Below are 27,195 nucleotides of genomic sequence, written 5' to 3'. Positions count from 1 at the left end.
CTATTACAAATCTCACATTTGAATGTTCTTGAATGGGGGATGATTCCCAGGTGGGACACAATGCTTAACCTTTCTACAAGATCCACCATTCATAAAGTACTGGGATACAGACCTCCTGGACCCTGCAGACAATTCTTGGAGAACCTTGACTCCTTCACAATCTCAGGGAGTAAATATAAAGAAATATTACTCACGGGATACTAAAACATCTGGTTAGATGAGCCTACAAGGCCAGACTCAAATGAACTATGGGAACTGCTAGATAATCATGGACTACATCCTTTAGGGATACAGGTATCTCATAAAAGGTCATTTTCTGGATGTATTCATAGCAAGAGGCAATTGTGTCTCACTGACTGAAACTTTACCGATCTATTGGTCCGATCACTTTGCACAATTTATCACCCTGATCCTGCCTAGGGGGGGAAAAAGGCTATTACTAAGAAAAGATCCCCTGTTCTCTCCCGGAAAATTAAAGATTTTGATAAGATTACAGATGTTGAAGTCAAGGAATCGCTTACCTCCATTGATACCCTACTGAGTGAAGAATTCCTTACTATAGGGGCTTCGATCCTGGATGTTATCTGTTCCAAGATTGCTAACCCAAAACATAAGAGGATTTTGAAACCTTGGTTTACGCAGAACTTAATACCTCTGCGTAAACTGGTTAGTTCAACACGTCGAATATGGCAGAAGAGTAATATCTCAGACCTTACAGGGCAAGAAGTGCCCCGACTTGCTATAAACAAGCTATATTAAAAGTGAAAAAAGATTTTCTTCACAAAGAAATAAAGTCAGCCAATAATAAACCTAGAGAATAATTTTCTATTGTCTCTAAATTCTGCCAACCTAGTTGCAAGGTCGCCTCTATTGAACCTTCTTTGGCACGGGCCAATCTTTTTAAATTCTTACATTTTAAGGAGAAAATGAACTCATCAAAACTGACATTCCAATTAAAACCCAGACTTTAGTTCTGAATCCATCAAGACAGGCAAACGCCCAGCCCATAGTGGGACTAACAGTCACAGACATGAGTCTGCCACCTCTTTTTGACTTTTATCGGGTATCAGAAAGTGATGTACAGCATGCAGCAAAGGGTCTGTCCCTGGAAATAACACCTTTTTTTGACTAAGTTTATTAATAAATGCCTGAACCAGTGAACAGTACCCCAAAGACTAAAACACTCCATTCTGACCCCTCTACTGAAAAAACCTACTCTGGATCCCGAGACCCTCCAGAACTATCGACCTTTTGCGGATCTCCCGTGGCCCGCAAAGACCCTTGAAAAGGTTGTCACTTGTCAGCTGTTGGATTTTGTGGAACGAGAGCTATTATTGGACACTTTTCAGTCCGGTTTCAGACTTAAGTTTGGAACTGAGACTGCTTTATTGTCCGTTCAGGAAGACCTTTTAGAGGCCGCGGAGCGAGGAGAGCCATCACTATTGGTGATGCTAGACCGATACGTGACTTGATACAGTGAACCATCATATCCTTCTTGATCGACCGAGATGGGTGGGGAGGGTTTCTAATTTTTGACCAATAGTCAACAGCAGGTCAGGCTAGGAGAGTACGTTTCAGACCCTAAGATCGGTTGTGAAGTACCACAGGGGTCATCACTCTCACCTTTATTGTTCAATCTCTACTGTGCCCTTTGATGGAGATATTGAGGGGGTCATGGGATGAGGTACCATTGCTATGCTGACGATACAAAAATCTTCATTAGGATTGTAAACTTTGATGAAGCTTTTACTAAAACCAAACAGTGCCTAGAGGAAGTTAGCCAATGGATGTCTAGTAATCAGCTCCAACTAAATGCAGCTAAAACAGAGCTTATACTGTTTGGACCGAGACATCTACTTATCACCGCTAAGGATTTGCCTATCCCCTCCCTCCTGGGCGCCAACCTAAGGTTTGCCTCCAAGATTAAGAACCTGGGCAGCCTCTGGCAGGACAACTTTGGTGGTGAAAGAGAGGTTGGTGCCAAGGTCCAGGCAGTTTCTTATTCACTGAGACAAATACGACAGGTCTTGCCATATATTCCAATTGATAACTATGCCTCTCTGGTGGGTGCTCTAACGAACGCCCATCTGGACCAATGATGGGCATTCCGGCTAAGCAAGTTCAGAAGCTCCAAAAAGCTCAGAATGCAGCCATCAGACTAGTTTGTCGGCTGGGTAAAACAGCCCATGTCTCTCCATTTCGCCGTGCCCTGCACCTCTTAGCGGTGAAAAAGTGCATTAAATTTAAGGTGGCCTGCCTTATCATTAAATGCTTGAACGGACTGGACCCAGCCTAGACGAGATTCGACATTATCAACCATCTAGATGCCTATGATCTAGAGATTGTTTACTCTCGACTGTCCTTCCCCCCCCCCCCCCCCCACAGCCTGCATCTCAAGGGGACACGGAAGATGTGCGGTCTTCGGTCCAAAACTCTGGAGCACTATCCCTAGAGAAATCAGAACCCTTGAATCACTACCAATTTCGTTGAGCTCTCAAGACGTTTTTGTTCAGATAAAGGTCAATATCTCATCATAGTTGCTGATCTTGCTGCTGTCCGTGCTATGGGCTCATTTTTGCTTCATCTGAATTTGTTGGTCCAACTGCGCCGCTACATGGTTTAGTCCGTCATGAGCACGATTTAAATATCTAAATACAAAAGATGTAACTAAAGCTAAGCGGCACTCCCAAAGTGCACCGTGTGTGCAGGGAAGAAGAACGGAGGTCATGGGGAGCAGAAGCTCCCTGCATACTAGCTCTGGTGTCACATCCGGTTGGTGAAAAAATCTGTAGTGAGCTGGCACTGAAGGTAGAATATCAAAAAGGAATCTGTGGGAGAAACAAATCCATTAGAAACAACTAATTTCCAAATTCCTTCACCTCTTCAAATCCATTCATGAGCTTGCCCCACTTTCCCTTATCTAGCAGATACTGGATCATTCACTACTCTGCTCAGAGGAACCTCACCTGCAACAGCATCCTCAAACACACTGCTTCCCGCCCACACTGTACATCCTCTCACTTGTACAGTTTTTCCTTCATTGCCCAACCTCATTGGAAAGCATCATCCCCAGCAAAACTACAGTTACAATGAAGCTCTCCCTTCAGAGTTTAGCAGGATCACCGACCAATCCCTGCCACGTTCCCCGTCCCTGAATAGAATGTCCAAAGCTCCTATTCATACAGGGCACTGTAAATAGGGTCCTTAGGCAACAGTCTATCATATGTCTCTTTCTGTCCTTTGTCTATGCATCATGTGTTTTCCAACATCAAGTTTCCCATTACTGTTAACATAACATGTGTACTCGTAGAGCGCACATTCACCCGCAGAGTAGTATCTTGGTGCTATTGAAAGATGAGATGTTTTTTCTCACTCTAATTAAAGACACCTGTTAGAGGATTATCCCAAATAATACTGCATAAGTGTTTCTGGTTGATTACTGTGGTTACCTCAACAATCAAACAGAACTACATACATCTTCTAAGTAGAAGCCACTCGAATTGGCATCTCAGTCTAGCAGCAGGCACAAATGGAATAAAAGAGGTTATCATGCACTAATGCTTTATTCAAAGTTCATGATTCTGACAAATAGCCTAGTCAAAGTACTTTAATAAATGTATAGGGATGGTGCCCATAAAAACATGGCTAACGTATAAAAACTTAAATCTAAATTAAAATAAGGTTAAACGGCGTCAGAAATAAATATGAAGGACAGGTATATGCATCTAAATTAATAAATAATTCATAAAGTAGTATTAATCCAGGTTTGTGTTAAAGACATTGCATCAGCCTGTACAGGTCAACCACATCACCATACTGCCCTATGGAAGAGCACTATTAATGCTCTCAGTGCATACTGCGCATCCCTGTTCCGAAGGTTTATAGTAGGCATGCTATGTCAATTCCAATGCTAAATTATGGATGATGCGTTCACCATTTCCTTGAAAATTAAGAAGGTGTAGGTTCTCATTTAGCTGCCTGTGAATTGCCCAGAATTCATTTCATACAGTAGTAACATGCCAAAACACTGACATTTGTTTGTGGCAATGATGGTCCGTTCGGTTACCCTAAAACCAAGCAGTAATTCAATGGATCATGCACCTTGATGTATCATTTGTTCTTTCATTATTTTTAATGAAAAAGAAATTTCACACATTACTAATTTGTGCAGGCACCCATATTTCCACAAGAGTGCCAACACATTAAAGTTTGATAAGTTTAACCTTCCGACACCAACCATCTGTTCAGCGGGCTAAAACAGAACATGAGGCATGATGTTAAATACTACAGGATGAAAAAGTATGCAAAAACAAATAAGTACCTTAATTCTTTCAATTTAAAAATGGATTTCCATTAATCATTTGTCTAATCATGACTGCCCCCGTTTCGCTGGAGATTGGGGAATTTGGCATTAAACTGCAACTAGAATTATCCAGTGTTGGTATCTTTCATGACCTCACATTTATAAAATGTACCTGTTGCCCATTTGGGAAGTCCTACTGTCAGTAAATGTCATCAGTAATAGAAGCTCCATTTTTATTTCCATAAAATGCAAAACAACTAGTTAGGTTTAGCAAATTCACCATCACTAATCAGTGAACATTCAGCTTCCAATTTTAGAGCAAATCTGACAATTCCTCTTAACGGGTCTACATCACGTTCACTGCCTGATCTCCTCATGATGTTCAATTGGCCCTCCTCTTGTAGGACAACCGTTCGCTCCAACAAGCCTGCTCCGTAAAACCAATGTAGGGTGATAGAATGACCTTTGGGCATAAATATGGGCGCTTAGGAAGCATCCCTCTGACAGAGCCTTGTGGGCAACCCAGCATTGTATTCTGTAAAAACATGAAAAAGGTTTGCCCCTCTGGACAAAAAAAATAAAATAGGATAGAGATGCAAAAATGAGATGAGAAAATTAAAAAGCAGGTGGCAAAAAGTTATGGGGCACTAAAAGTGTCCCTAGAATCCTCAAAATAGGAATTCTGTCTTAACAGTGGGCTTTGCCAAACGTTACTGAATCATCTCCAGTAGGAAGAAGTCCGAAGGAGGGGACAAATGTAAAGAAGGGCTGTCAGTCAACATTCAGTCATCAGTCACATAACAGTGTGAACTACTCAAAAACAAACGCTGCAAGACTAACGGCTTTATTGTCCCTTCCTGCTCCAACCTAACAGGTACCCTGTTCAACGGCTCCGAGGACTTTAATATTACTTTTGGTCCAGCCACACTGGCTTTATTCAGCCTACAGACACCTGCAGGAAACGTTATACCACAACGCAGCTTCTAGCTAAATGAATGGAGGGACTGGGAGATTGTAGCAGAGGACAACAGGAGTCAGCTACAATGACTGATGCACACTGGTTCTGCATAACCATGAGACCATCCTCCCAGACGTTGTCCAACAGAGAAATGGCCAACACTGATTTCCTGGAGGCTTCTCTCCTTTGGAACAGGAACCACTCCTCCTTCTGTTCCTCGGGAACGAGATTAAAAAGCTTCACAACACACATCAACAGGTCGCGAAAAGAGCGAATATCACCAGGGGGTGAACCTCTCAAGGGTATATCCGCACCAGGATTTCCCCTCTCCCACCCCCCGAATCCCCATCTGCTGGTAACAAGCCCTCAAACTCATCTGTAGCCAAGGTACCTTGAGAAGTGTCCATGTCTGAGCCAGTATCCGTGTCAGTGAGTGGGTGCAAGAACTCCTCGGGCACTCGTTGAGGCTGAAGAGATTAATTTGTCCCGATTGGCCAGGATGGACTACCCCTACGGACACCTTGAGGGGGAGCCGGTAGCCGGTGCTGCAATTCTGTCAGATTAGAGTGTACAAAATGTCTTGTGACAAGTTCCTCTGTGCAGGAGTTTCTGGGCCAGCACAGATGATCCAGGGACCTAAGGCTGTACTGGGACCAGAACAGATGGTAGGTCTAGGGACTGAAGACTGTACTGGTGGTCGAGGAGCCGGTAGAAATGGGATCAGGATCCTCTTCCATTTCTGCTTGATCTTAAGATCAAAACTCCAAAAGCTCCTCATCTGGTATGCTAGCCCCCTTGTAGCAACTAGACAAATAGTGTTGCTGTGGCTATGGACACCACTGTGAAAAAAGGCTTGTCCTTCCTGGGAAGCGTAGGAGCTAGCCTAGGATGCAGCACAACTCTGGATGTTATGGTGGTGATCGTAGACTGGTCGTCGATGATTGTATCGGTACAGTCAGTGTGACGAAACAGTAACTGTTTCGGTCATACCGCTCATTGACAAAGTGTTCAGCGGTGTCTTAAGACTGAGAAGCAGACAGAAACTTGGAGTAGCTGTCAGAATGAAAACGGAGGCGCATTGTTTGGTCGACGAACTGTTTGCTCATGGACGAGCGGCTGGATGGAAGGTGTTGTTCCCATCATGGTAGAGGAAAGCACTGTGGATGAGCCCTTTGTCGCTGTCTTAGCCTGCGAGCGGGAAGAATTATACAGAGCCTTGGCAGCCGTCGACAGAGGGGTTGTCGAACTGTGCAACTCATGTCCATGGGTCCTTTCAGGCTTCTTCTCGTGGGAATTATCCTCATGTGATCTCAACCTTTTCTTAGAGGGAGTTTTGTGCTCAGGCCTGCCAAGCATGGCAGAGGCATGCTTCGGACCGAGGTCGAGTCAGAAGCCTTCTCACTTTCTTCCATCCATGTGACTAGCAGTCAGTGGTGGTCTTTCCGATGACAACTCCTGGCTGATAGAGCAGCTCCACTCCATTGTCCAGATGCAGGCAGTTGAGACATTTCGTATGCCAGTCTTCCATGGAAAAACTTCGAGACCGCATTTGGCGCAATGCCCAAACAGTGTCTTCTTACTGGCATCAGCAATCGCCACATGTAGAAGGCCTCAGCGCTTTGTTCTCCAGGGTCAGAAGATCCCCCCCAATGGATCTCCACCAGCAACGGACCCCCATTACCGGCAGTCACTGATGTGACATAAGACGAAGAGACAAAGGAATGCAGAGCAAAAATGGAAAAAGTCAAAGAATTCCAGGAGCAAAATAACAAGGACTTTCAACATGAGAAGTGCAGTAAAAAATCTGATAGCAACCAGGAATGGATTTAAAGAGGACGAACGTCATTGGTTGGGGCAGTATAACCCAAAGTGATAGCAATGGGCTATATATAATTGACAGTTTAAACTTTAAAGCTAAACTGCTTTAATATCAGAGGATTCCCCGCTTGACTATAGCGAAGAAGCATGGGAATTCATGCAATATCCAATGCTGAAGAAATTAATTTTTTGCTCAAGAAAACAATTCCCAAAATTGAAGATGAATTGAACTGAACACATTCTAAATTAACTGGCAACTTGTATAAAACCTCTTATTTCAAGGAAATGCACCAATCATAGTAGATAAAATGGTTGGATTAGATTTAGCTTGAATAGTCAATTACCTGAAGCTACTGCAGTTTGGTCAGCTCTGTTTTCCATGTGTACTGATGGATGTGTATAGTTTCCTGCAGGCCCTTCAGGAGCTGGTGAAATGGTCTGGTTTGTGGTTTCCGAAAGATTGCAGGCAGCTAGGCGACGCTCAGTCTGTTCAATTTCGCCGACAGACAAGTGTCCAATAGAAACTTGATGGCAAAATGATTCATGAGAATGGGCACTCATTGGAACATCCACTTGCTCGGGACTCTGCTCCTGAATTGGACTAGATGTCAAAAAAATGAAATAAATCACTAGTGGTTTTACTTACCGAAACCAACACAATTTCAACATTACTCTCAGAGCAACTAAAACATTACAGTTTTAACCTTATTTATAAGTAATAGTAATAAGATGGTGATAGGGATGAACGCCTATAGAGAATTATGGATTTATTTACAACTAAACAGTATGTTCCTCTTCAGGAATGGCTATTAAAATGGTGAGAGAAGATGTGCTAGGGTAGAATTGTGTTATGGAGGTTTTTTATGTAGCCTGTTGGGAAAGATTTTCATTTTGCGGCTTTCCTCTCAAAGATGTCTACCGGACTCCCCTTTTGCTCATTCTTACGGGGGAAACTGCTTGGTCCTAAGACTATCAGTACCGAGACACTATGTCTCTCTAATTGAATTTCTTGTATTTTTACAATTGCACACATCACCCTTAAGTGAAAAGCCGTTAGGATAGCTTTGGATCCTTATAACGTTTTCTATAATGGCTTTTCGGTTACTTTTACCATGTGCCTAGGATGAGCTGGTAGCAGCCGATATTTTTCGAACGTGTTCTGTACTTTTTACTTGTACACTTTCAATTAGCGCAAAGGGCTACTTAAATGTGGGTAGCACCCAACATTTCCTTGCCCCACAATATTTTCACTCATCCTTTAGAAATATGCTTTTTGGCCTTATTTCGCCTTCTGAGCTTGGTAAATGCCATATATGAATTGCCCTTTCACAAAAAAAGCAGCTGCTTTCGTTGGCTAAGGGTGTTCTATATTCATTCATCCATTTTTTTCAATTGAGTTTTAATATGGAGGGGTTACCCCTCCACAAAACCCTCTCCTTTTATTTATTCCCCATCCTCCCACACCTTAATATGCCCCCCTAACCACACCCATATTTTACAAAAAAAATTTCCATGCACTTTTGGCAAAAAAAATAAAAAATAAACAGAAAAGAAAATAACAGGGATGAATGAATGTCGTACCGCTAAGCGGTGGTCTCTGTAGGTGGCCAGATATGAGGGCTGCCATTGGTCCAAGCCCACATCCTTGTGCCTGAATGTCTGTTTCTGGGCAGTTTAAGAGGCCAGTGGCTATACCCATGTTTGGATAGCCAGTGCCAGTTTGGATGGTGCAGATCTTTAATATTGGTGGACCTGGGAGAGTATCCAGGCCCAAACTTTGATAAAATGAGGACTTCTGAAACCATTCCACAGATGTTCAATGGAGCCAAGACCCCTACAAAGAAGTACAGCAGCTGGCTACCTGAGGATGACTGGTGCAGCGGAACAAAATCAACTCCAGTGACGTCCCGGTGCTCGCCCGCCTAATCCCAAGACCACCCATGTCATTGCTTGGATCACTGGACCGATGGGCACAACCAGTCTAGACCCCTGCCCAAGGAGACGTGCCTTCTATAAAGTGTCCCTGGAACAACCGGTGGACTGATCAGGTGCCTCCTGTGCTATTTCGCTGCAGCCATCACCATTCCTTGGAACTTGGAGGATCTTCAGCTGGTACTTCAAAACGCCTGAATTTGCAGTTTCAGCCTTGCTACATCATTCGAAATCAGGCAGTCCCTGCTCTTTGATTACCCACTGATGCATAGCGACACCCGTTGCAATCTATCTTTTTCATCCTCAGGTTGCCTGCGCCACAGAATTTAATTTCATCCCAAGTGTGCATCTTGAATGTGCTTGAAACAGACTGAAGCACTGCGACCCGCCAAAACTAAATCCCACATCTGAAACTGATCTCAGCATCTGCAACCCATGGGGCTCTCACGACCGGACTGTGCACAGGACACAACCCCAATCCGGAACTTCAGCAGTGGTCTGTGGAGATGTCGGAGTAAGAGGGGTAAAAGTTGGCACAACTGTCCTCTCCCCACCGTCCTCCAAGGCCTGCCCCCGCTCCTGAACTAGATTGGTGTTAGTCTGGTTCAGGATCCCCTCCTGGACCTACAGTAGTGTAGAGGGATTGAGTTACACATCTGGACTTTCCAGAACTCTGAATTGCAACCACTGGCATCATCCAATCACATAGTACACCTACATGAAAAGTAATATTTTGGATATGTTGATTTAAGGGCACTATGACTCAATCCATTTTAGGGTTGGACTACCTATGTGCTAGGGATTTATTCTAGTGCCGCTCTAAATACTTTCTACTGCATTTTCTGCAGCTGAATACTTACCTGTAGTTCACTGGTTTTCAATCATGCTTTTCTATCTCCTAAGGGTGAATGTGTACGTATATGTTTGTAGTAAATATGTGACAGTATTTGACTATAGGTTTCATTGCTAAGTGTGGATTTTAAATGCTTAATAGATCATTGCATACTTTTGTACTTGCCTGTCTAACTGGAATGATTGTTGTTTCCGTTTCTCTGTGTGGACGGGAATGTCCGCCCCCCCCCCCTTCCACCAATGCCTAAGCCTTAACGCTCTGCTACCTACCTTGATTGGGTTTATTTAACTCACTGATTGCAACCAATTTGTTGGGACTGTTTCCCTGGGTAAGATCCAAATATAATTGTTTCAGTTATTTCTTTTTGGACGTCAGCTGTGGTTTTGTAATATTATCTAGGTTGCCATAGATAGTTAGACTTTCAAATGTTTACATTTCCACTTACGACATTCCAATGTCAATTATAATTTTTGAGTGCCATTCCAAGTTGTCTTTGAAAGAAAGGGTCTTCACGTTCTCATTTAAATAATCTCCATTTTATTAATGCATTAGTATACTGTTGTAGCCATTCTCATCACTCTCTACACGTGTTTCACACCTGTTTAGGTCACAGGTGATCATCAGGAGAGTTGTCATACTTATGTGGTACAGGAATTAGGCAAACCTAGTTTGTATTCTGTATAGCATTTCCCTCACTTATATACACCATAGAAATAATTAAATAAACAAGTACACCCCCCCCCCCCTACCCCCCACCACCAATAGTGCTTTTGCCATTTCAGATACAAACAGTCTCCTGGTTAAGGAACCACACTGCAAAGCAGGCTTTTTGCAAATGTCAATTAGCCACAAAGTCAACATGATAAAATAGCTAATTCTAGTAAGCAATAGTTCACTTGTACAGGTTTTTAGAGGTCTGAATACGTTTAGCATGTTCACAAAAGGTTAACTGATCCTTTCATTGTAATCAAGGATCCAGCGAAGCAGTCCATCTACAGGTCTAAAAATGGGTCAATATGCCAAACCAAGACACCTATTAATTTGGACGTCATGTCTCTAACCCTTTATGCACCTGCACTGTGCAGGTAATGTGCTCCAACGAAAGGCCTGAGAAGCACCTTCCACAAAGACCACAGCTATAGCGCTGCCTTATCCATCCTGCTTTGCCAGAGGATGCAGTGTACCATGGGAGGGTCCTGCCTACAAAACCAAACTGCCTAGGACTACAACACCCCAGACCCTGCCTGCAAGTTATTAACGCGGATGGCCCCATAAGGAGGGGCAATTGGATGACTATGATCATAATGGGTAAATAAACCATGAATTCAGAAGTCCGGGAACTGAATTCTATACCTACAGTATATAACTATGTTTGCGCCCGAGAAGTTTATTATTTTTTCTTCTTTTACACAACATTGGATAGGGATACCCCCACCTAACAGCTGTTGATAATGCTTTCACCCGAGATCTTCTACTAAAACAGACATGTGCTAAAGAAATGTTGAGGCAGCACTTTTGGAAGCTCTCGGGCTCACTGGTTGAAGGCCACCTGTATCTCCATCTTGCAATGTACTGGCCTAAACCTACTTGGTCAACAGGGTATTATTCTCAACCGGATGCGAGTCAGGGGGTGTCAGCCCCACACCGCTCACCTGAGAAGATCGGCACACTGATATTGTCAGATGAGTGACTGACCCGGACGTGAAGATCCACGTGGTCCCAGGAGTATAGACAAACTGAAGACTAAGATTGTTTATAATGTGTTCCTTTGTGCTAAAAGGGGGGCAGGGATACCTAAACTTAGGAACGTCCAATGTAAGGAGCCCAGACCATGAAGGGAAATAAAGGAAGGGGAACTGGAGGCGGGTGGGGTTATTCGTTTGGACAGTGGGTTGATTGGATGCCATCAGTTTATGCTGGCTGCAACCAGTACACAAATGTAGGCTTGCTTTGTCCATTTCCGACAACTCCCGAGTCCTTTGGTCCGATTTTTTTTAAATGTTCATAGATGGTGCCCATGACTCGGACCATTCATGCAACACTGTAGACCACTGGACCCCAAGGCCCTCCATCCGTATACCCCTACAAGCACTCAAAACAAAAAAGGTAGGAGACCCACTTGAAAATCTCCATAGGGGGTTTCCGGAGGAGGAGATTGTGGCTGGTGAGTGCATATGCAAAGCCGCAGGGGAAATAGAGGGTGCCGCTTGGGACACAGTAAGGGATGTACTTAGGGGATATGCTGAAATGAGACAGATTCTGGGTAGGGTATGGAGCATTGTTAGTAGTGTTTTCATCTGTTATAACTGATTATTTTGGTGTGGTCAATTTTTTACCCAGAGACTAACAAGAAAATATCAAGTTTAGGAACGAAGCCCAGCACAACGCACAGATATTCGTTAAACGGGTTAGGGGAAAGGGCAAAAGCCATCAAATAGGGACAGGTGGACAAGTGCATGGTGAGGGCCCGTATCACTATCGGGCCACTCCACCGTGGCTTCAGTGATTGGGGTTCAGAGAGGGAAAACAGATCAAAGGAGTGGAGTCAAAGGGAGTGGCGTCAAAGAGTGGAGCGAGGCGTCTGGGTAATGGGGCAAGTGAGGAGAGAAAACAGGTGAGAGAAAGCACGATGGGCAAATTACTACCAAAAGAAGCGGACAAACGCCCAAAGGAGTCGCCACACACCACATGTTTATACAGTTTAACAGTTTAGCTTGTGATTTTTTTTGGACTCATGGCATTATTTGATGCAACAAAACAGACGGACTCAATTCCGATCCCAGATCGAGGGAACGATTAACTTAAACTAGGAGCCTAGACAGGCATTGGAAAAAGAAGATCCGAAAATACCAGCAGGGAAATGGGGAGTGTTCACCTCGTGGCTGGAAGAGGCCACAGCTAGAAGAGATGACGGGAAAGTAAGGGAATTAGAGAGTAATGACCAGTTGAGAAGTCAAATACAATTTTTAAGGGATAGGAGATAGTTAGAATGGGGCAGGATGTGCCTACAGATATTAGAAAGGAAGGAACCGATTGAGGCTGACAAAGCAGAGGATCAGGATCGTGAGACAAAAGATACTTTATTTTTTCACAAACCTTGAGACATCAACTAGAAGAGCTGCCACTCGCAGAGGAGAATTCCCTGATGGTACCCACAGCAGCAGAAACCCCGGGGTAGAGTAGACAGGGACCCAGTGGAGCGCAATCCCTCATGGGACCTCCACTGGCATGCAATCCTTTGTTAAAAAGAAGATGGATGAAATGTGAAGGAATGTACATAAATTTGAAGCTCCACTCAGGCAAGTGGAAGCGGCACAGGGAGATTGGGAAAATCCACATGCATTGACGTTAGTCCATGGACAATGGCAGACCTTAGGACATTCGCTAAACAATTCCCTAATACAAGTAAAGAACCACAATGATTTGTGGAGGAATTTGTAATGAATCCTGTGAAATCATCACTAAAAACCTGGTATTGGCCTCCTCTCATGTGGCCAGGGAAAGCCAGTCGCTACCTGATCCTGACCCTAACCATGGTTGTGGTATTATGAGGGAGGATAACATGGGAGGAGACCCATATCGGTGGAAAGTCGTAATTCCATTAGCACATAAGCCTTTCCAAATGGCATATTGTAAAGTGGAATCCAGTAGTGTAACTGCTAATATTCACATTACAACTTCTGACAAACGTATGTGCAACCACAAATTGAAACAAAATAGCCTGGGAAAATATAATACAATTACAGACTTCAATTTCCATAATGCCTATGGTACTGGGACAAAGAAGAGGGGAGAAGGTGATTTGTAACAGAAACAACCTTAAACCAAGGGTGCAGACTAGTTCTAATCATTACCAGCTGTGCGTGAGATTTTAAAATGGTGCACCTCACTATGCACAAGAGTAGCAGGAGAGGAGGTGGCGGTTGCAGCCTGAAGGAGGAAGGAGCAGAAAGCCACGGGAGGACACAGAGTGGGATACAAGCTCTGAAGCAGAGTCACCAGAACGAGCCGCGCTGGAGATGGGTGACACTCACAGGCACCTGCCTGGACGTATCGCATGCTGGAGGAGATTAACTTGGAAGGCAGAGGCTGCAAGACTTGGCGAGATGCAGTCTTGCAGAACAGCCGAGGATCCATTGGCAGCGGCGCGAGAGACCGACACGGGAACCACAAGAAACTCTAGGCAACTGACGCAATCGGCCCAGTAAAAGTGCTCCATTACAGAGGCACGTTAACCTAGTCAGTCCACCAGCAGGATTTGGGGCCTGGGACGTGTCGTGAAGCTGAAGGACACTTGGTGAGGCAGTTTGAACACAGACCAAGTAGAACAGAAGGGCTAAAAGGGAAACAATTCTCCACACATAAGATGTCAGTTTGGGGAAACCTGGAACCCACATTGCCACAAGCAAAGAAACATTAACAGTTGTGTGCAGTAGAGAGCATTCCGGGCAGACAAGTAAACCAGGAAAGGAGCCGTTTTGAAGAACAACTTTTTTATATAGTGTGTGGTGGAAAGAAAGTATTTGCTGTATTATTGTGACAAACTACTGTGCAACAAGAGACTTGCTTTGCCATTCTGACAAGAGTATTCTCAAAGAAAGACTGTTACATCCTTCAGAGCAATCATTTTGGCATCGAGAGGAAGTCTTGAAGGAAACAGTTGCTTTGGTTTTGAACCAGTGTTCTATGAAAGAAATTTGTTTTGCCAATTTGCGACACGTGTGGGATGAAAGACAATTTGCATTGAACTGAATAGAATATTGTTGGAAGAGGACTCTTTCAAAGATCTTCCTGAATTGATTCAGGGGAAAAGAGTCCAACCCTGGGCACTATTTTTTTTATTGGAGCTATCATTTTGAACTGTTGCATATTTTTGTTGAGCTGGAAACAGACATTTTCCTTGCACACTTTGGTTCTATTTGTTAGTGTGAGGGTCAGATATTTTGGACACGAGGCCGACTTTTAGTTTTAGTTTGCCAGGTAGCGACATTCATTCTTGTTCGGATAGTAACAGATAGGCCTTTATCCCAACCCCTTTTAAGTTTAATAAACATTGCAAATGTTGGGAAAAGAGCAATTTTGTGTCCGTCTCTCACTTCCAACCCCTCACAAATTGCAGACAATGCTGTGTTATAACCCATCGTGGTCAGATCTGAATCAACCTTTGAGACTACTGAGGCAACCGCAGGTAACAATTAACGGAATGGGAGGATTTGACCAGTCGATCCAGGCACAGGGACACCCTGATTAAGGCAAGGGATATGCTGTGACAATTGTCACTGAGGTATGCCCTTGAAAAACTGATTGGGCAAAATATAGAATTGTAAACAAAACAAAGGCCAATGACTCGTCTATTTAGATCGGATGCATGTACTGTTCACCCAGCATTCTGGTATTAAAAATCCAGAAGATACAAAGATATGCGCCCAGACATCCTCGGGCCAGGTGCACAATACAAATAAAACAAACACAAATATAGTGCAGGAGGCTAGTACACAACACTTTTGTTGCAGGTTTGCACCCGAAGTACAGGTAAAGCTTAAGACAGTGCGCACAGGATGGCAGACTAAACCACTGGCGGAGTTAGTGGCGGTGGCGAATCATTGCGCCACTTGCCAAGATCAGAGAAAGGAGACATTTGATAATAAAGTTATGATGATACAGGTACAGAGACCGGTGCAGGGACAGAAGCAGAACTGGAAACTGTCAAGGGAATCAAGCCCAAAGAGGAGGCCGACTTGGAGGCAGAGGTCAAATGGCCCTGCAGGCATATTAGAACCAGCAGGGAGGATGGGGCGACAGCCACAGCAACCGAGACAACAGGGACAGTTTGACCAGCAACAAGTATGGGGAAGACAAGGGTATCAGGGGCAGGGGAATTTGAATAAAATAACCATTGGGCTCCTAGAGCTATGGTTCCAACCCAGTTTATTTGTAATTATTGTAATCAGGAGGGTCATTGCAAACACAAATGTCCATTCAGACCGCAAGTAAGGCAACAGATGGCAGGGGAAACTAGCCCAGGTAACAAATTCAACCACAGGGACGAGTGACAAATCAAAAAGTATTCATTCTTTCTCCCAAAGGGTGAGCCTTGCCCTTTGAGGCTAGGAAGGCGAGCCTGCTCTGATAGACCTTCTGAGGGGGGGGATGGGTAAGTGGGATCTTGCTGGGAGACACCCCCCCGGACTCCAGTCCCTGTGAGGAACTCCCTAAGACACACAGGATAGTAGCATCATGGGACTATCTACTACCAAGACTAATGTAACATCTATATATTTGGCTGAAGGTAATGCTGGAATCAACCAGGCCGGTAAAGCAAAGGAGAACGTCTCTAAGAGAAGGCACATACTTTTTTGTAAAGAAAATCTTTTTTATTCCTTTTGCACATGTTTCAGCACAGCATCTCCTTTGTTATGCAATATCTGGCATTTAACTGACCCCCCTGCCCCTCCCTCTAATTACACCATCTCCCCAATTGTATCCCAAACACACGGCTTGTAGTCCACCAAAGTTCCTTCCCTCACCCTCCACCAGTCTTGCACTTCCTGCCTTTCATGCTCTCCAGGCCTCACCTCTAAATCCCTCCACTCCTCTCTCCTCCATCCTGCTATGCCTTATTAGGAGTTCATGGGGGCTTTATCATACCGTGAGATAAACAATGCGTGCACGAAGGCATCCCGGGCCGTTACATTCTCAAAGCTTTCCCACCTTTCCATCTGCACAGCCTCGTAACACTGTGGCCACAGTCATAGACCAGCGTTGCAGGTCCTCCCACCACCAATCTATGCGTGGACCCTCCAGTTATTTCCATGCCATAGCGATCCTCCTTTCTGCCAGCGCCCAAGCTAGGTCCATCAGTCCATTCGCTGGTTTGGCACCCTTGGGATATGCAAACAGAGTAAACAGGCTTCCGGCGTCCACAGATATTTAGTTAATCCTCCTTTCTTAAGACTCAGTTCCATCTCTCGCCAGAACTCCTGAATCATTTGGCACATCCAAAACATGTGCATAATTGCCCGCCATCCCCACGCACAGTAAACATCCTCCCCTCTGAGCCCAGGAATTTTGAGATAAGTTGTGGCGTCATATAGGCCCCATTTTTTGGGTACAACAGCGCCCAAACCATTATGATTCTGTGAGCTCTCTACCTATATCCAATTCCCATTTGCTCCTCCCTTTAGTTTTATCTTTTGATAGAGCCCGTAATCCAATGTAGACAACCCTTGTACTCCGTCTGAAACGTCATATAGCAGCCCAAGTGTGCCATCTTCCTCCAGAAGGCTCAGGAAGCCTTGCCATCTCCTCTTTGCCGTGTGTTCTATTCTGGAGTAGGTCAAGAACTGCCCTCTTTGTACTCCAAACCCTTCTTTTATCTCCTGGAACACCAGGAGCCCTTCTGATAAGATCAGATACCCAACCGTCACTAGCCTTTTATTTTCCGGTTGTGACCTGATCTTTGCTAAGTCTGCAGTGTCTTTACCATATATCGCTGCCAAGAGTATATGGGGAGAGTAGGGTTCCCCTCATTTCAGTTTCTACCTGGTTCATATTTTTCTACCCAGCTGTAAGGCAAAGGGGATCCTTAATTATGTCCCTTCCCAACCACAGCACCTCCTTCAGTAAATAGAGCTGTCTGCGCCCAAAACTGTGTGGTCCACTGTCAATGTCTGCCAACCACCCACTACATGCTGTATTTGACCTGCAGAATAATAAAAATCAAAGTGCGAGAGCTGCGTTGCACCGCCCCCTCCCAGTCTTCATAATCCCTACATAATGTGTCCAGGGCCAATCTGCACCTCCCCGATCAACATATCACATTCAACTACTTGAAGAAGGCCTTTGGTATGAAGTATGGAACATTCAGGAAGTGATACAACAGGCAGGGAGAAAGCTTTCCCCAGAACTTAATTGAGCTCTCGAACCCGGTTTTCACGCGCATCTTATTCTGCTGAGTCACCTTTTTATCATGTGAATGTCAACCCCTACATATCTAAATGTTTTCAATCTCCACTGCAGCCCCAGGTTTGGAACTCGTGATTCCTCCACCCCAACCGAGCCCACTAACGGAAATATGCAGGACATTGTCCCGCCGACCAATATTCCGGACAGAATTGGAAGGTTATCTAGCACCTCTAGGTAGGAAGTCCGGTTCTCCTCGGGAATCGCATGTATAGCAGCATGTCGTCTGCATATAGCAAGACCACGTCGTATGCTCCATCTACTAGTAGCCCCGTGTCCCTGAACTCCCTCTTCAAAAACACTGCTAGAGGCTCTAGGGCCAAGACGTACAGCATAGGGGAGAGTGGGCATCACTGTTTGGTGCCTTGCCGAATAGAGAACTGCACTGACACATGTTTGCCTGTGCATACCCTTGCTACTGGCTTAGAATAAAGTATCCAGACCCACCTCATGAACCTTAATCCTATGCCACAGCTTTCTAGGGAGGCGAACAACCACTCCCACCTAAGTGAGTCAAATGCTTTAATTGCATCCTGTGCCCTCAATGTGCACCCCTGGTCCAGTCTATTATTGCATGTAGCCTTCTTAGGTTCTCTGATGTTGCTCTCCCTGGAACATATCCTGTCAGGTCTGGATGGATCAATGTCCCTATTACTTTCTTCAGTCTGTCTGCCAAGACCGCTGTGAGGATCTTGCTACTGATTAAAGCTATCGGGTGATAAGATTCACAATAACTCCCCGCTTTCCCTGGCTTCAGGATTGGGATGATTGATTCTTTCATGTAATGGGTAAGCCGCCCCCCCCCCCCCTCCCGCCTTATACGCCCTCATCGGTCTGCAGTAACCTCAGGGCCACATCTACGAATTCCTTATAAAACTCGGCCTGAAGGCCCTCCCGCTCATGGTGTCACCGCCTGCAGCTCCTCCATTGTAAGTGGTACCTCTGGTGCTTCTGCGTGTTCGGTAGTCAGGCTGGGCAAGCCCATCTCAGACCGTGTTTCCACAATCTCTTGTACTTTATTGTCCCCTACATCCCTATACAAGTCCGGATAAAATCTCTGGAAAGCCTGGTTAATTTCTCTGTGCTAGTGTTAAGGAGAATTCTGTTATAAGGCTAATTTCCCAAACCTAGTGAGTCCCCCAGCAGCTTTGCTGGATTTTTGGGGTTTGTTTTTATTTCCTGCTAAGAGTGAGATTCTTTCCTTCCCACTCTTAGGCATGATTTGAGGTATGTCTTTGACTTGGTATGTGTTTATGGGCTATGGGGTCTTACTCCATAGGGTATCATCTGTTTTGGTATGTGTGTTACACAGCACTCTCAGTGCAGTAACACAGGGGTATCATAGTGACCCCCAAACATACTCCATACCCTGGGACTGACTACTTTCTCCCAGGGCATGTAAAATCACCATTGGCTTTATTAGTCTCGAAACTGTGTACAGAACCAGTACACACCATCATATTGTGGAAGTACTGGTAGGGGTTAATTAGATTACCCCTGGGTCTGTTTCCAAGGGGGCACTGTCCAGTCCCCCCCCTTGTTGAGTTTCTGGCTGGTGGCAGTGGTTACCACGCGAAATATCCCACCAGAATATTTCCTATGGGATTTTCCCATTCATTTTAAACGCACCACTTTTTTGGTGCACTGTAAAGATACCGCTGGTTAATTTAATATATATAAAATCGCCGGTTGGGTCTTTTCCACCAGAACTCTTTTCTAAAATGGCGTACGTGTCCGTCTCTAAATCCAACCAGGGTCGGGCCCTTTGTTCCACTTTTTGGCGAAATGGTGCCACTCTGTCTGGGATTCACAGGATGTGTGGGTGGGGGAATTGGCACCCTGGACTGCGTTGCCTTTGCAACCCAAGTCGCACTCTGTTCTGATTGGCCCAGTGGTGAGCCACCCACCTCACCACTTAGCATGTATGAGTGACAGCTAGGCTGTTGAATGGGGATTTTTCTGCATAAAAGCAGGGCTTTTGGGACTGGAACTTCAGAAGTCGCCACTGGACCTGTGAAATCCGAAGAGGGGCGAAGCTGAGCCATCTGCAACGACGACACCACCGGTGGAGCCCTGCAGCAACGACCTCACCACTTCCCCCGACGACAAGAGAAGATATTTTGCTGTAAGAGTCTTCTCCCCCTGAGCTGGTGGGATCAACCAGTTTGACATTTGCCTTCCAGGACGCCCCCTGGTCGAATCACCAGTGCCAAGCACCCAGTAGCCGGATAGCCAAGCTTCAGTCCACGGGAACTGCGAATAAAAGGAACGCACCTTTTAACCGAACGAACTCCGCGGCTGGTTTCATCCCTGGGCAGTGCAACGGCTCCAAGTTTCCTCCTTGACGAGATCTTCTCCTTCCCTGGTCGAAACCACGAACTGCACCCGCTGCCATGAACAACTGCCACCGCTGGAGCTTCCTCACTTTTAAAGGTACTGTGTTCCACCTAGACTCCCTTTCCACGGATTGCTAAAGGCGACCCTTAAATCCTTGGCTTTCCAACTGGGTTGGCCCCCAGACCTAACTATCTTTCGCATCAAACCAACCTCTTTTGAACATTTTTGCAAAGACTTGAGTGCATTTTTAAACTGTGTGATCTTGGGCACATTTAGGCTTGCTCCATTTAAAGTGGCCCTGGCCTATGAACTTTGGCTCTACAGTAGACTCTGCCTTCACTAGCTTGCTCTGGTCTTATAAAAGTGTTGGGAACTGTTTTATTTTCATGACCCGTCTTTTTCTCTCCCTCTAACTTAATTATTGGAGTGCCATCTAAGTTAAGCGCTCGCATCTGTTTTTACAAATAGTGGTGCTTTGGCCTAGACTTGCCTAAATAATTATTAAGTGAGGTGTGTATACTTTTTTTGATTGTGTTTGAACTTGCTTTGAGCTATAGTGCTTAGTGTATTTCCTAAAGTGTGTTTTAAATAATTATATACTTTTGATACCAAGCTCTGGTCAATGTTTGTTTGCTCCACTGTGTTTTTGGCCCTATTGTGTATGCTCTGTATACTGCCCTACTCATCTTGAGAGAAGTCCGACTGCTCAGACACAGCTACCAGGTAAATCTGGATGGTACAGACTGCTACCAATTGGGTTGGTTTACTGCTTACTACTGTAGTCTTAATCTTTTTGCTGTGTTCCCCAAGGGAACTGAACACGATTCTGCCTAACAGCTACCTCCATAACTCCCCACACTCGTCCTCTATTTCAGTGATCCCATCCAAGTTATCCACTCCTTCCCACAACCACGCTAGTAGTCTACCCGGCTTGTCCCCTTGACGGTGATATTTCTCAGGGTATTTAGACAAACGGTATACTCCTAATCTCTCCCAATGTTCCATACATTCCTGTCTAAGATCAATAAGCAGCTCCTCCGCCATTCCTCACCTCGGGAGAGCTCTCTCCACCTGTTTTCTCTATGTCTGCTAAATTTCAATCCAACTCCCTCTGGAACCGCTTTTGTTATGGCAGCCCCATGTATCACCACTTTAAAGGCATCCCATACGGAACCTCCACAACAGACACTCCCCTCATTAATACTGAAAGACTATTTGCCGTGCTTTATCGTTCCAAAAGGGACCATCCTGCACGGACTCTGCTTGCAATCTCCACTTGGGTATCAGGGTAGGCTGATTACTAAGTACCCAAAGTGGTCTGAAAGCGTCCTACCCTCATACGAGGCTCCCACCAACTCACCACGCTGGTCTATCCCTGTGAAGAAGTAATCAATACGTGTGTAGAATGAGAAATCCTTAGCTCCCATCAGCCACTGCCAGATTTCAACGCTTTCAATAGTGTGTTCAGGACTCTTGCTGGTGGTAATAGTGTCACGTGCTTGCAATCTGGCCTGTCTAATGTTCGGTCTAGTGTACAATTAAAATCTCCACCCGAAATCCATGTCATCCTATGAAATGGACCAGCCTTGCATATAAGGAGTTTATCAGGCAGACCTCTTTTCTATATAGGAAACCGTGCACTAACACTTTTCGTCACTCGTTATCTGTGCAAACTTACAACTTCCAAAAGGGCACCGTTTAAGCTACCCAGATAAGCACTCCTCTAGCGTAATTAGAAATGGCCAACACAAATTCTTCCCCTCCCCATTTTCGTAGGACCTGGGTTTGTTTTTCAGTTGAAAGGTGCGTCTCTCGCAATAGTGCGATCTTAATTTCTTTACGACGTATATATGCTGCCACCCTGACCCTTTTAAAATAATTCAGTCCCCTGACATTTCAGGAGAAGTTTTCAGCACGTCTACCATTTGGTCCTTCCCAGTCTCTCCCTTCCTCTTCCTCCTTGCAGGTGCCCAAAGACCCATCCTCCTCACTACCCCATCTCTTGGATGAACTCCCGATTTCCACTATCACGCAGAACTGTGCTGTGTTGCAACCAAAACAAATTGCATTGAACATGAACTAACCACCCATCAGAACCAGTCTCTATAGAGGTGTAACCACTATTTATTCCACCCTCACTTTTGGAACTTGGCGGCAGAGTACCACCCGGGAACCCTCAGTCTTCCAAAAGAAAGAAAAAAAAAAAAAAGCGAGGCACTGATAGTGTGGGCCAAGTCCCCAAACCCCATGATCCCCAGGCTTCTAGGGCCAGAAAGATAATACAAAGCCCACCAAACAAGCTGCTCGTCTCAGCCCCTAAACCATAGCACCCTCAGGTGTCCAGGCATCTTATGCCTCTCATACGTTGCAGCATCACTCCGCCTGTATCAAGTGTTATTCTTCTCTGCCATCGGCTTTATCCATCCAATAAAGGATGTGTCCATCCAAGCATTCACCTCCACAGGAGTATCAAAGAACAGGGCTTTCCCTTTGTGCATCACTTTCAGCTTTGCTGGGTACAGGAGCATCTTATACCCTGCTGCCTCAATTGTTCTTTTGGTGGGACAAATCGGCCTCTCCGTCTTTGAACTTGTAACGTATAGTCTGGGTAATTTGCTAGTGCTGGTGATACTCTGCGGATCTCTCCATCTCTGGAGAAGGCCAGAATCTTCTCCTTGTCTCAAAAGTTTAGTATCCTGGCAATCGGCCGGTGTGGTACACAAGGGAGTTGAGAGAGCAGGGGTAGGGGTGGGGGGGGGGGGAAGAGTCGTCTCACCAATGCCCTGTGAGCATACTCTACTGTGAAACCCTGTGATAGTGTTCCCAGACCAATCTCTTGGAGCAGCATATTTTCCATATTTTCAACATATGTTGTGGGGTCTCTACCTTCTTCTCCCTCTGGCAACTGCAGGCGCTGAATGTGGCTTCTCCTTGCTCACCCTTCTGCATCCTCTGCACTTTTGTCAGTTCCTCGATTTTCTCCTGCATTTCCTTGGTGGTAGCTGACATTTCTTCTACGCTCTTCCGTCTCACCCACCATGCCTGCCAAATTCAGTACATCCTGCCGCTGGAGGCCAACATGGCATTTTCTCTCATCAATGCAGGACTCCATTGACGTTCTCGGGGCCGCATTTGCCTCCAAGACTCTAGATCTGCTCCTCCTGCCTGGAGCACTTGGTTTCCTACTGTTGGCTGCCTCCCAACGTCCCACAGTCCTGTTTTTGATCCCCCAACCCCCTTTCCAGCAAACGCGTCCATCTTAGTCTGCCTTGGCTTTGCTGCAGTTTTCTTCCTCCCCACTGACTCACCCTCTGGCATATGTCCCCCGTGCGCACTACAGGCCTCGCCTATTGTAATCCGCTACTCAAGACCCTGCACTCTAGCTCCTGTAAGCGACTTCACAGCACAGTCCTTGTTATATCAGCTCAACATGCGCAGCCCGCTCTCCTTGAGAGATGCAACCCCCAGTTCCTGTCCCACCCTGGGGGCCCTTGGTCCTGGTCTGTATCACTATACCTTGCCTCCTAGACCCTCTGCTTCTGTCCAGGCCGTGATCACTGCTCCTCCAGTCTACTGGATAGCCCGCACTCTAGTAGATCTCGGCACTGGCTGACTCCACTCTCAGTGGGATATTCGGGGGGAGGGTCAATAGTGGTCACAGCTGTAGCAAGGGGGACAGGGTGACTCAGGGATCTACAGCAATCTAAATGTATGGATAAGGAAGCTGGGGTGGTTACTCTTGAGTCACCTCTGATTTTGTAATGTCCTCTTCCACCTGATTGAATGTAATCACGCTCCTCAGTGCCTGCGCGCTTAGTGCACCGCGGACCCTGTGCTTCTTGGTGCACTCCAGTGTACCGTGTTGGCTCTCCATCTTGCCAGTACCCATCCCACCCCTCTTTGCCGTGGTTCACCAGGCGTCTATCAACTTCTCCTGCAGACCCGACGCGTCAGATCCCCACTTTGCGGGCTGTGTGCCGGGTCAATTATCCCAGCTCCTCCAACCCTATATTCAAGGTGCAGGGCGAGCGCAGACCTCCAGGCTCTTTCTGCTTCTCCTCCACAGCTGAACACTCATTCCTTCACTACGACTACCAAGTTGTGTCTGCCATTTTAGAATCAAGAGGCGAGTGTGCTCCACTCAAACTGACTCTCCAGCAATGTCGTTGCAGTCGTTCCTTGATCAGAAAGCCCTTCTTGCCGTTCCGTGACGCTGCAATCTTGATGTTAACTCTTTCCAATCTTACAGATGCACAGAAAGCGCATCGATGGAGGAACTTTTAGGGAGCTCCGGAAGAACACACCTTACTCACATCTCGGTTGACCACGCCCCCTTGAGAAGACGCATACTTAACTGGGAAGAGTGGTGGAACATGGAGAAGCAGAGAGCATCCTACGCCGGGGAAGCCCACTGATGTGAGCACACCTAGGAGAGGTGGACCCAAGACGAGCCCAGGAGCCAACGTCTTCCGAAGCGCTGCAGAAAGTCATTAGTACGCTGAAGGCCCGGCGAACTCAGAGGAGCTGCTGGGAAATAGGAAAGCAGAGTGCTTTGTCAGGTGGTGGCGAGACCACATCCATAACATGGAGGGCAGGATGCCTGATTAAACACAGCAAAACTATCAGAGAAAGCAACTGGGAGCAGCGTGAAAAGCTTTCCAGCGTCAATCTCTGTATACGGCCGAAGGGAAGCCGATAGGACGGGCGCCCGACGAAACAATGGAGTGCGAAAGGGCATGTCGAAGATCACCCGGGCGAAAGCCCTGGCCTGCAACGTTTCCCGACAGAGGTAACAGGGAGAACATGAGAAGCAGGAGGCAACCGGGGCACCCAAATACAAGAGGAGAAACTCATCCCAGTACATGCAACAAATTATTTCATATAAACCTGTGTAACTGGAATGGAGTAAGAAGACTGAATAATCCTGTGTGGGAAGTCTATGAAGACTGTGCAAATACTGATAAGAGGGAAATTACTATACAAGCACCCAGATGAAAAGGGGAGAAACTGTGGCATAAAATCTTGAAATAAAGAAGGACCGACAAGACTATCAAATAAACAAAATAGTTACATTGAAAAACCAGGATTGGGGAAAAATACCAACTCGGTAGAAACCACAGCCAAGCTGAGAAAGCCTGGATTAATGAATGAGTGGCCTAAAACATCCACCAAGAAAGTGAGAAAGTATCACGAGGAAAGCTGTCACAGATATATCACTAAAGAGTACAAAACCAAAAACTGTTAAGGAAGAGCTACAAGAGTTAATCCAAGGGATAGAGAGACTATTACAGAACATTGTGCAAGACAAGCAGCCCAGGAATAGAGCCTTTGATACAAAGCGGTTGTTTCAAGATATTGTCACACCAAGAGAATCAAACCAATCGACTGGACTTCATTAGTTATCTAAGTGGTAGTGTCAGGTAGAATTAGTTTAGGACTGAGGACTTCTCTTTCTTTGGGACATCCCGACAAGCACCTTTAGTTCCTTTAGATAGGTAGGGAACTTCCTCTAGAAATAGGGAAAGCTGGGCCTTTTTTCTTAGAATTTCAACAAAAGGGAAATAGAATGTCCTTAAAGAGTCAGACTACTCCTTCCGACCCACTACGCCCTTGGGCCAGATGTCCCAGTTCGCCAAACTCCAATCCTTTTATCCTGGAGACACCACAAGGGGTACCTCTAAATTGGGTATTGGCATTCAGAATAGCAAGGGACTCTAGAAGCACTGTTAACAATTGATCAGGAGAAGTCCATGTCTACTGTGCCAGATTCAGGGAATACCAGTACCATGTCTGGTAGATACAGGGGGGAACCGATACACTTTACAAATTAATAGTTTCCACACATCCCCATATCTTGAGTCAGTAATAGCGGTAGGAATATCTAATGCCACTGTCCTACACCAGGTGACGGAACCACTGTCGCATTGGGTCCCGCTAACGATCAGAATGTTTTTCTTTTAAGTCTGACCTCTCCTGTGAATCTGCAAGGGCGAGATGTGCTGTGCAAGATGAGATGCAATATATATACTGCACTCCAGAAGGAGCGTTTCTAGTGTGCCCATGGATAATGCAGTGACTAGGATGGCATCACTAAGGGAAAAACACAGGATTGACAGAGGTAGAAGAACATTGGTGTCACACACACACACACACACACACACACACACACACACGAATCAGAAAATAAAAGTAGAACGTTGCCCGATAGACCCTAGTTTCCAAGGAAACCTGAGGCAGAGGAAGGAATTACACCAGTAATAGTCATTTTTGAGCCAGTGAACAATCATTTTAACCAGCAGTATATGTAATACTCCTATATTTCCTGTTAGGAAACCCAGGAAGGTGGTAGACCATTTTGTTCAGGACCTACGTGCCATCAATGCCTTGGGGATACCTTCCTTCCCTGTGGTGCCAAAGCCAGCAACCATATTGTTGTGTATCCCAGCAGACGCCACACATTTCACAGATGTTAATTTATGATCGGCTTTATTTTCAGTTCCCGTACATAAGGACAGTCCGTATTTATTCGCGTTTTTGTATAGGGGTGTAGTCTACCTGGACGAGTTTGTCCTAAGGGTATACACATCTAGAGGTCCTTAAATTACCAGGGAAATCTGTGCTCAAACAATGTTGATCACGCCTCTGCATCCCATGAGGCATGTAAAGAAGTTACTAAGGTAATTTTAACTGCATTGTCAGAGAAATGGCATAAGCATTGAAGAAAGAAGATAAAATTATGCACCCTTAGAGTGCACGATTTTGGACATGATGTTATGAAGGGAGGTCTACTATCTCCCCTTCACGTTAAGAGACAGTATACAACATACATTTGTGTTATGCCCTGTGGCTTTGGTGAGCTTTCCTCTCGGCTGTGGGTTACTGCCGGCAATGGATCTCAGGACTTTCCAGGATAGCTAAGCCACTACAAGATTACACACAAAATAAACACTGTTGAACCATTGCAAAGGACACCAGAGGTGGAAGAGGCTTTAACAAGAATAAAACTGTTATTAGCTGAAGCCCCAGCATTAG

General features: G+C 45.5%; 1 protein-coding gene across 4 annotated transcripts in view; it reads right to left on the bottom strand.

Annotated features, from left to right (window-relative positions):
- The window catches only part of BUB1 (BUB1 mitotic checkpoint serine/threonine kinase), a 1,594,853-nt gene that overhangs the window by 855,111 nt on the left and 712,547 nt on the right, over positions 1–27,195 (bottom strand). For all 4 annotated transcript variants that reach the window (XM_069606846.1, XM_069606848.1, XM_069606845.1 and 1 more), the window contains one exon: positions 7,424–7,680. In XM_069606846.1, coding sequence (XP_069462947.1) covers positions 7,424–7,680 — 257 coding nt within the window. The remainder of the gene's footprint in view (positions 1–7,423; positions 7,681–27,195) is intronic.

This window comes from Ambystoma mexicanum, chromosome 4p, assembly GCF_040938575.1.
Source record: "Ambystoma mexicanum isolate Mex_15411 chromosome 4p, UKY_AmexF1_1, whole genome shotgun sequence".
NCBI lineage: Eukaryota > Metazoa > Chordata > Amphibia > Caudata > Ambystomatidae > Ambystoma > Ambystoma mexicanum.
The sequence above is the reverse complement of the archived record's forward strand: the minus strand, read 5'-3'. Positions and strand labels throughout refer to the sequence as shown.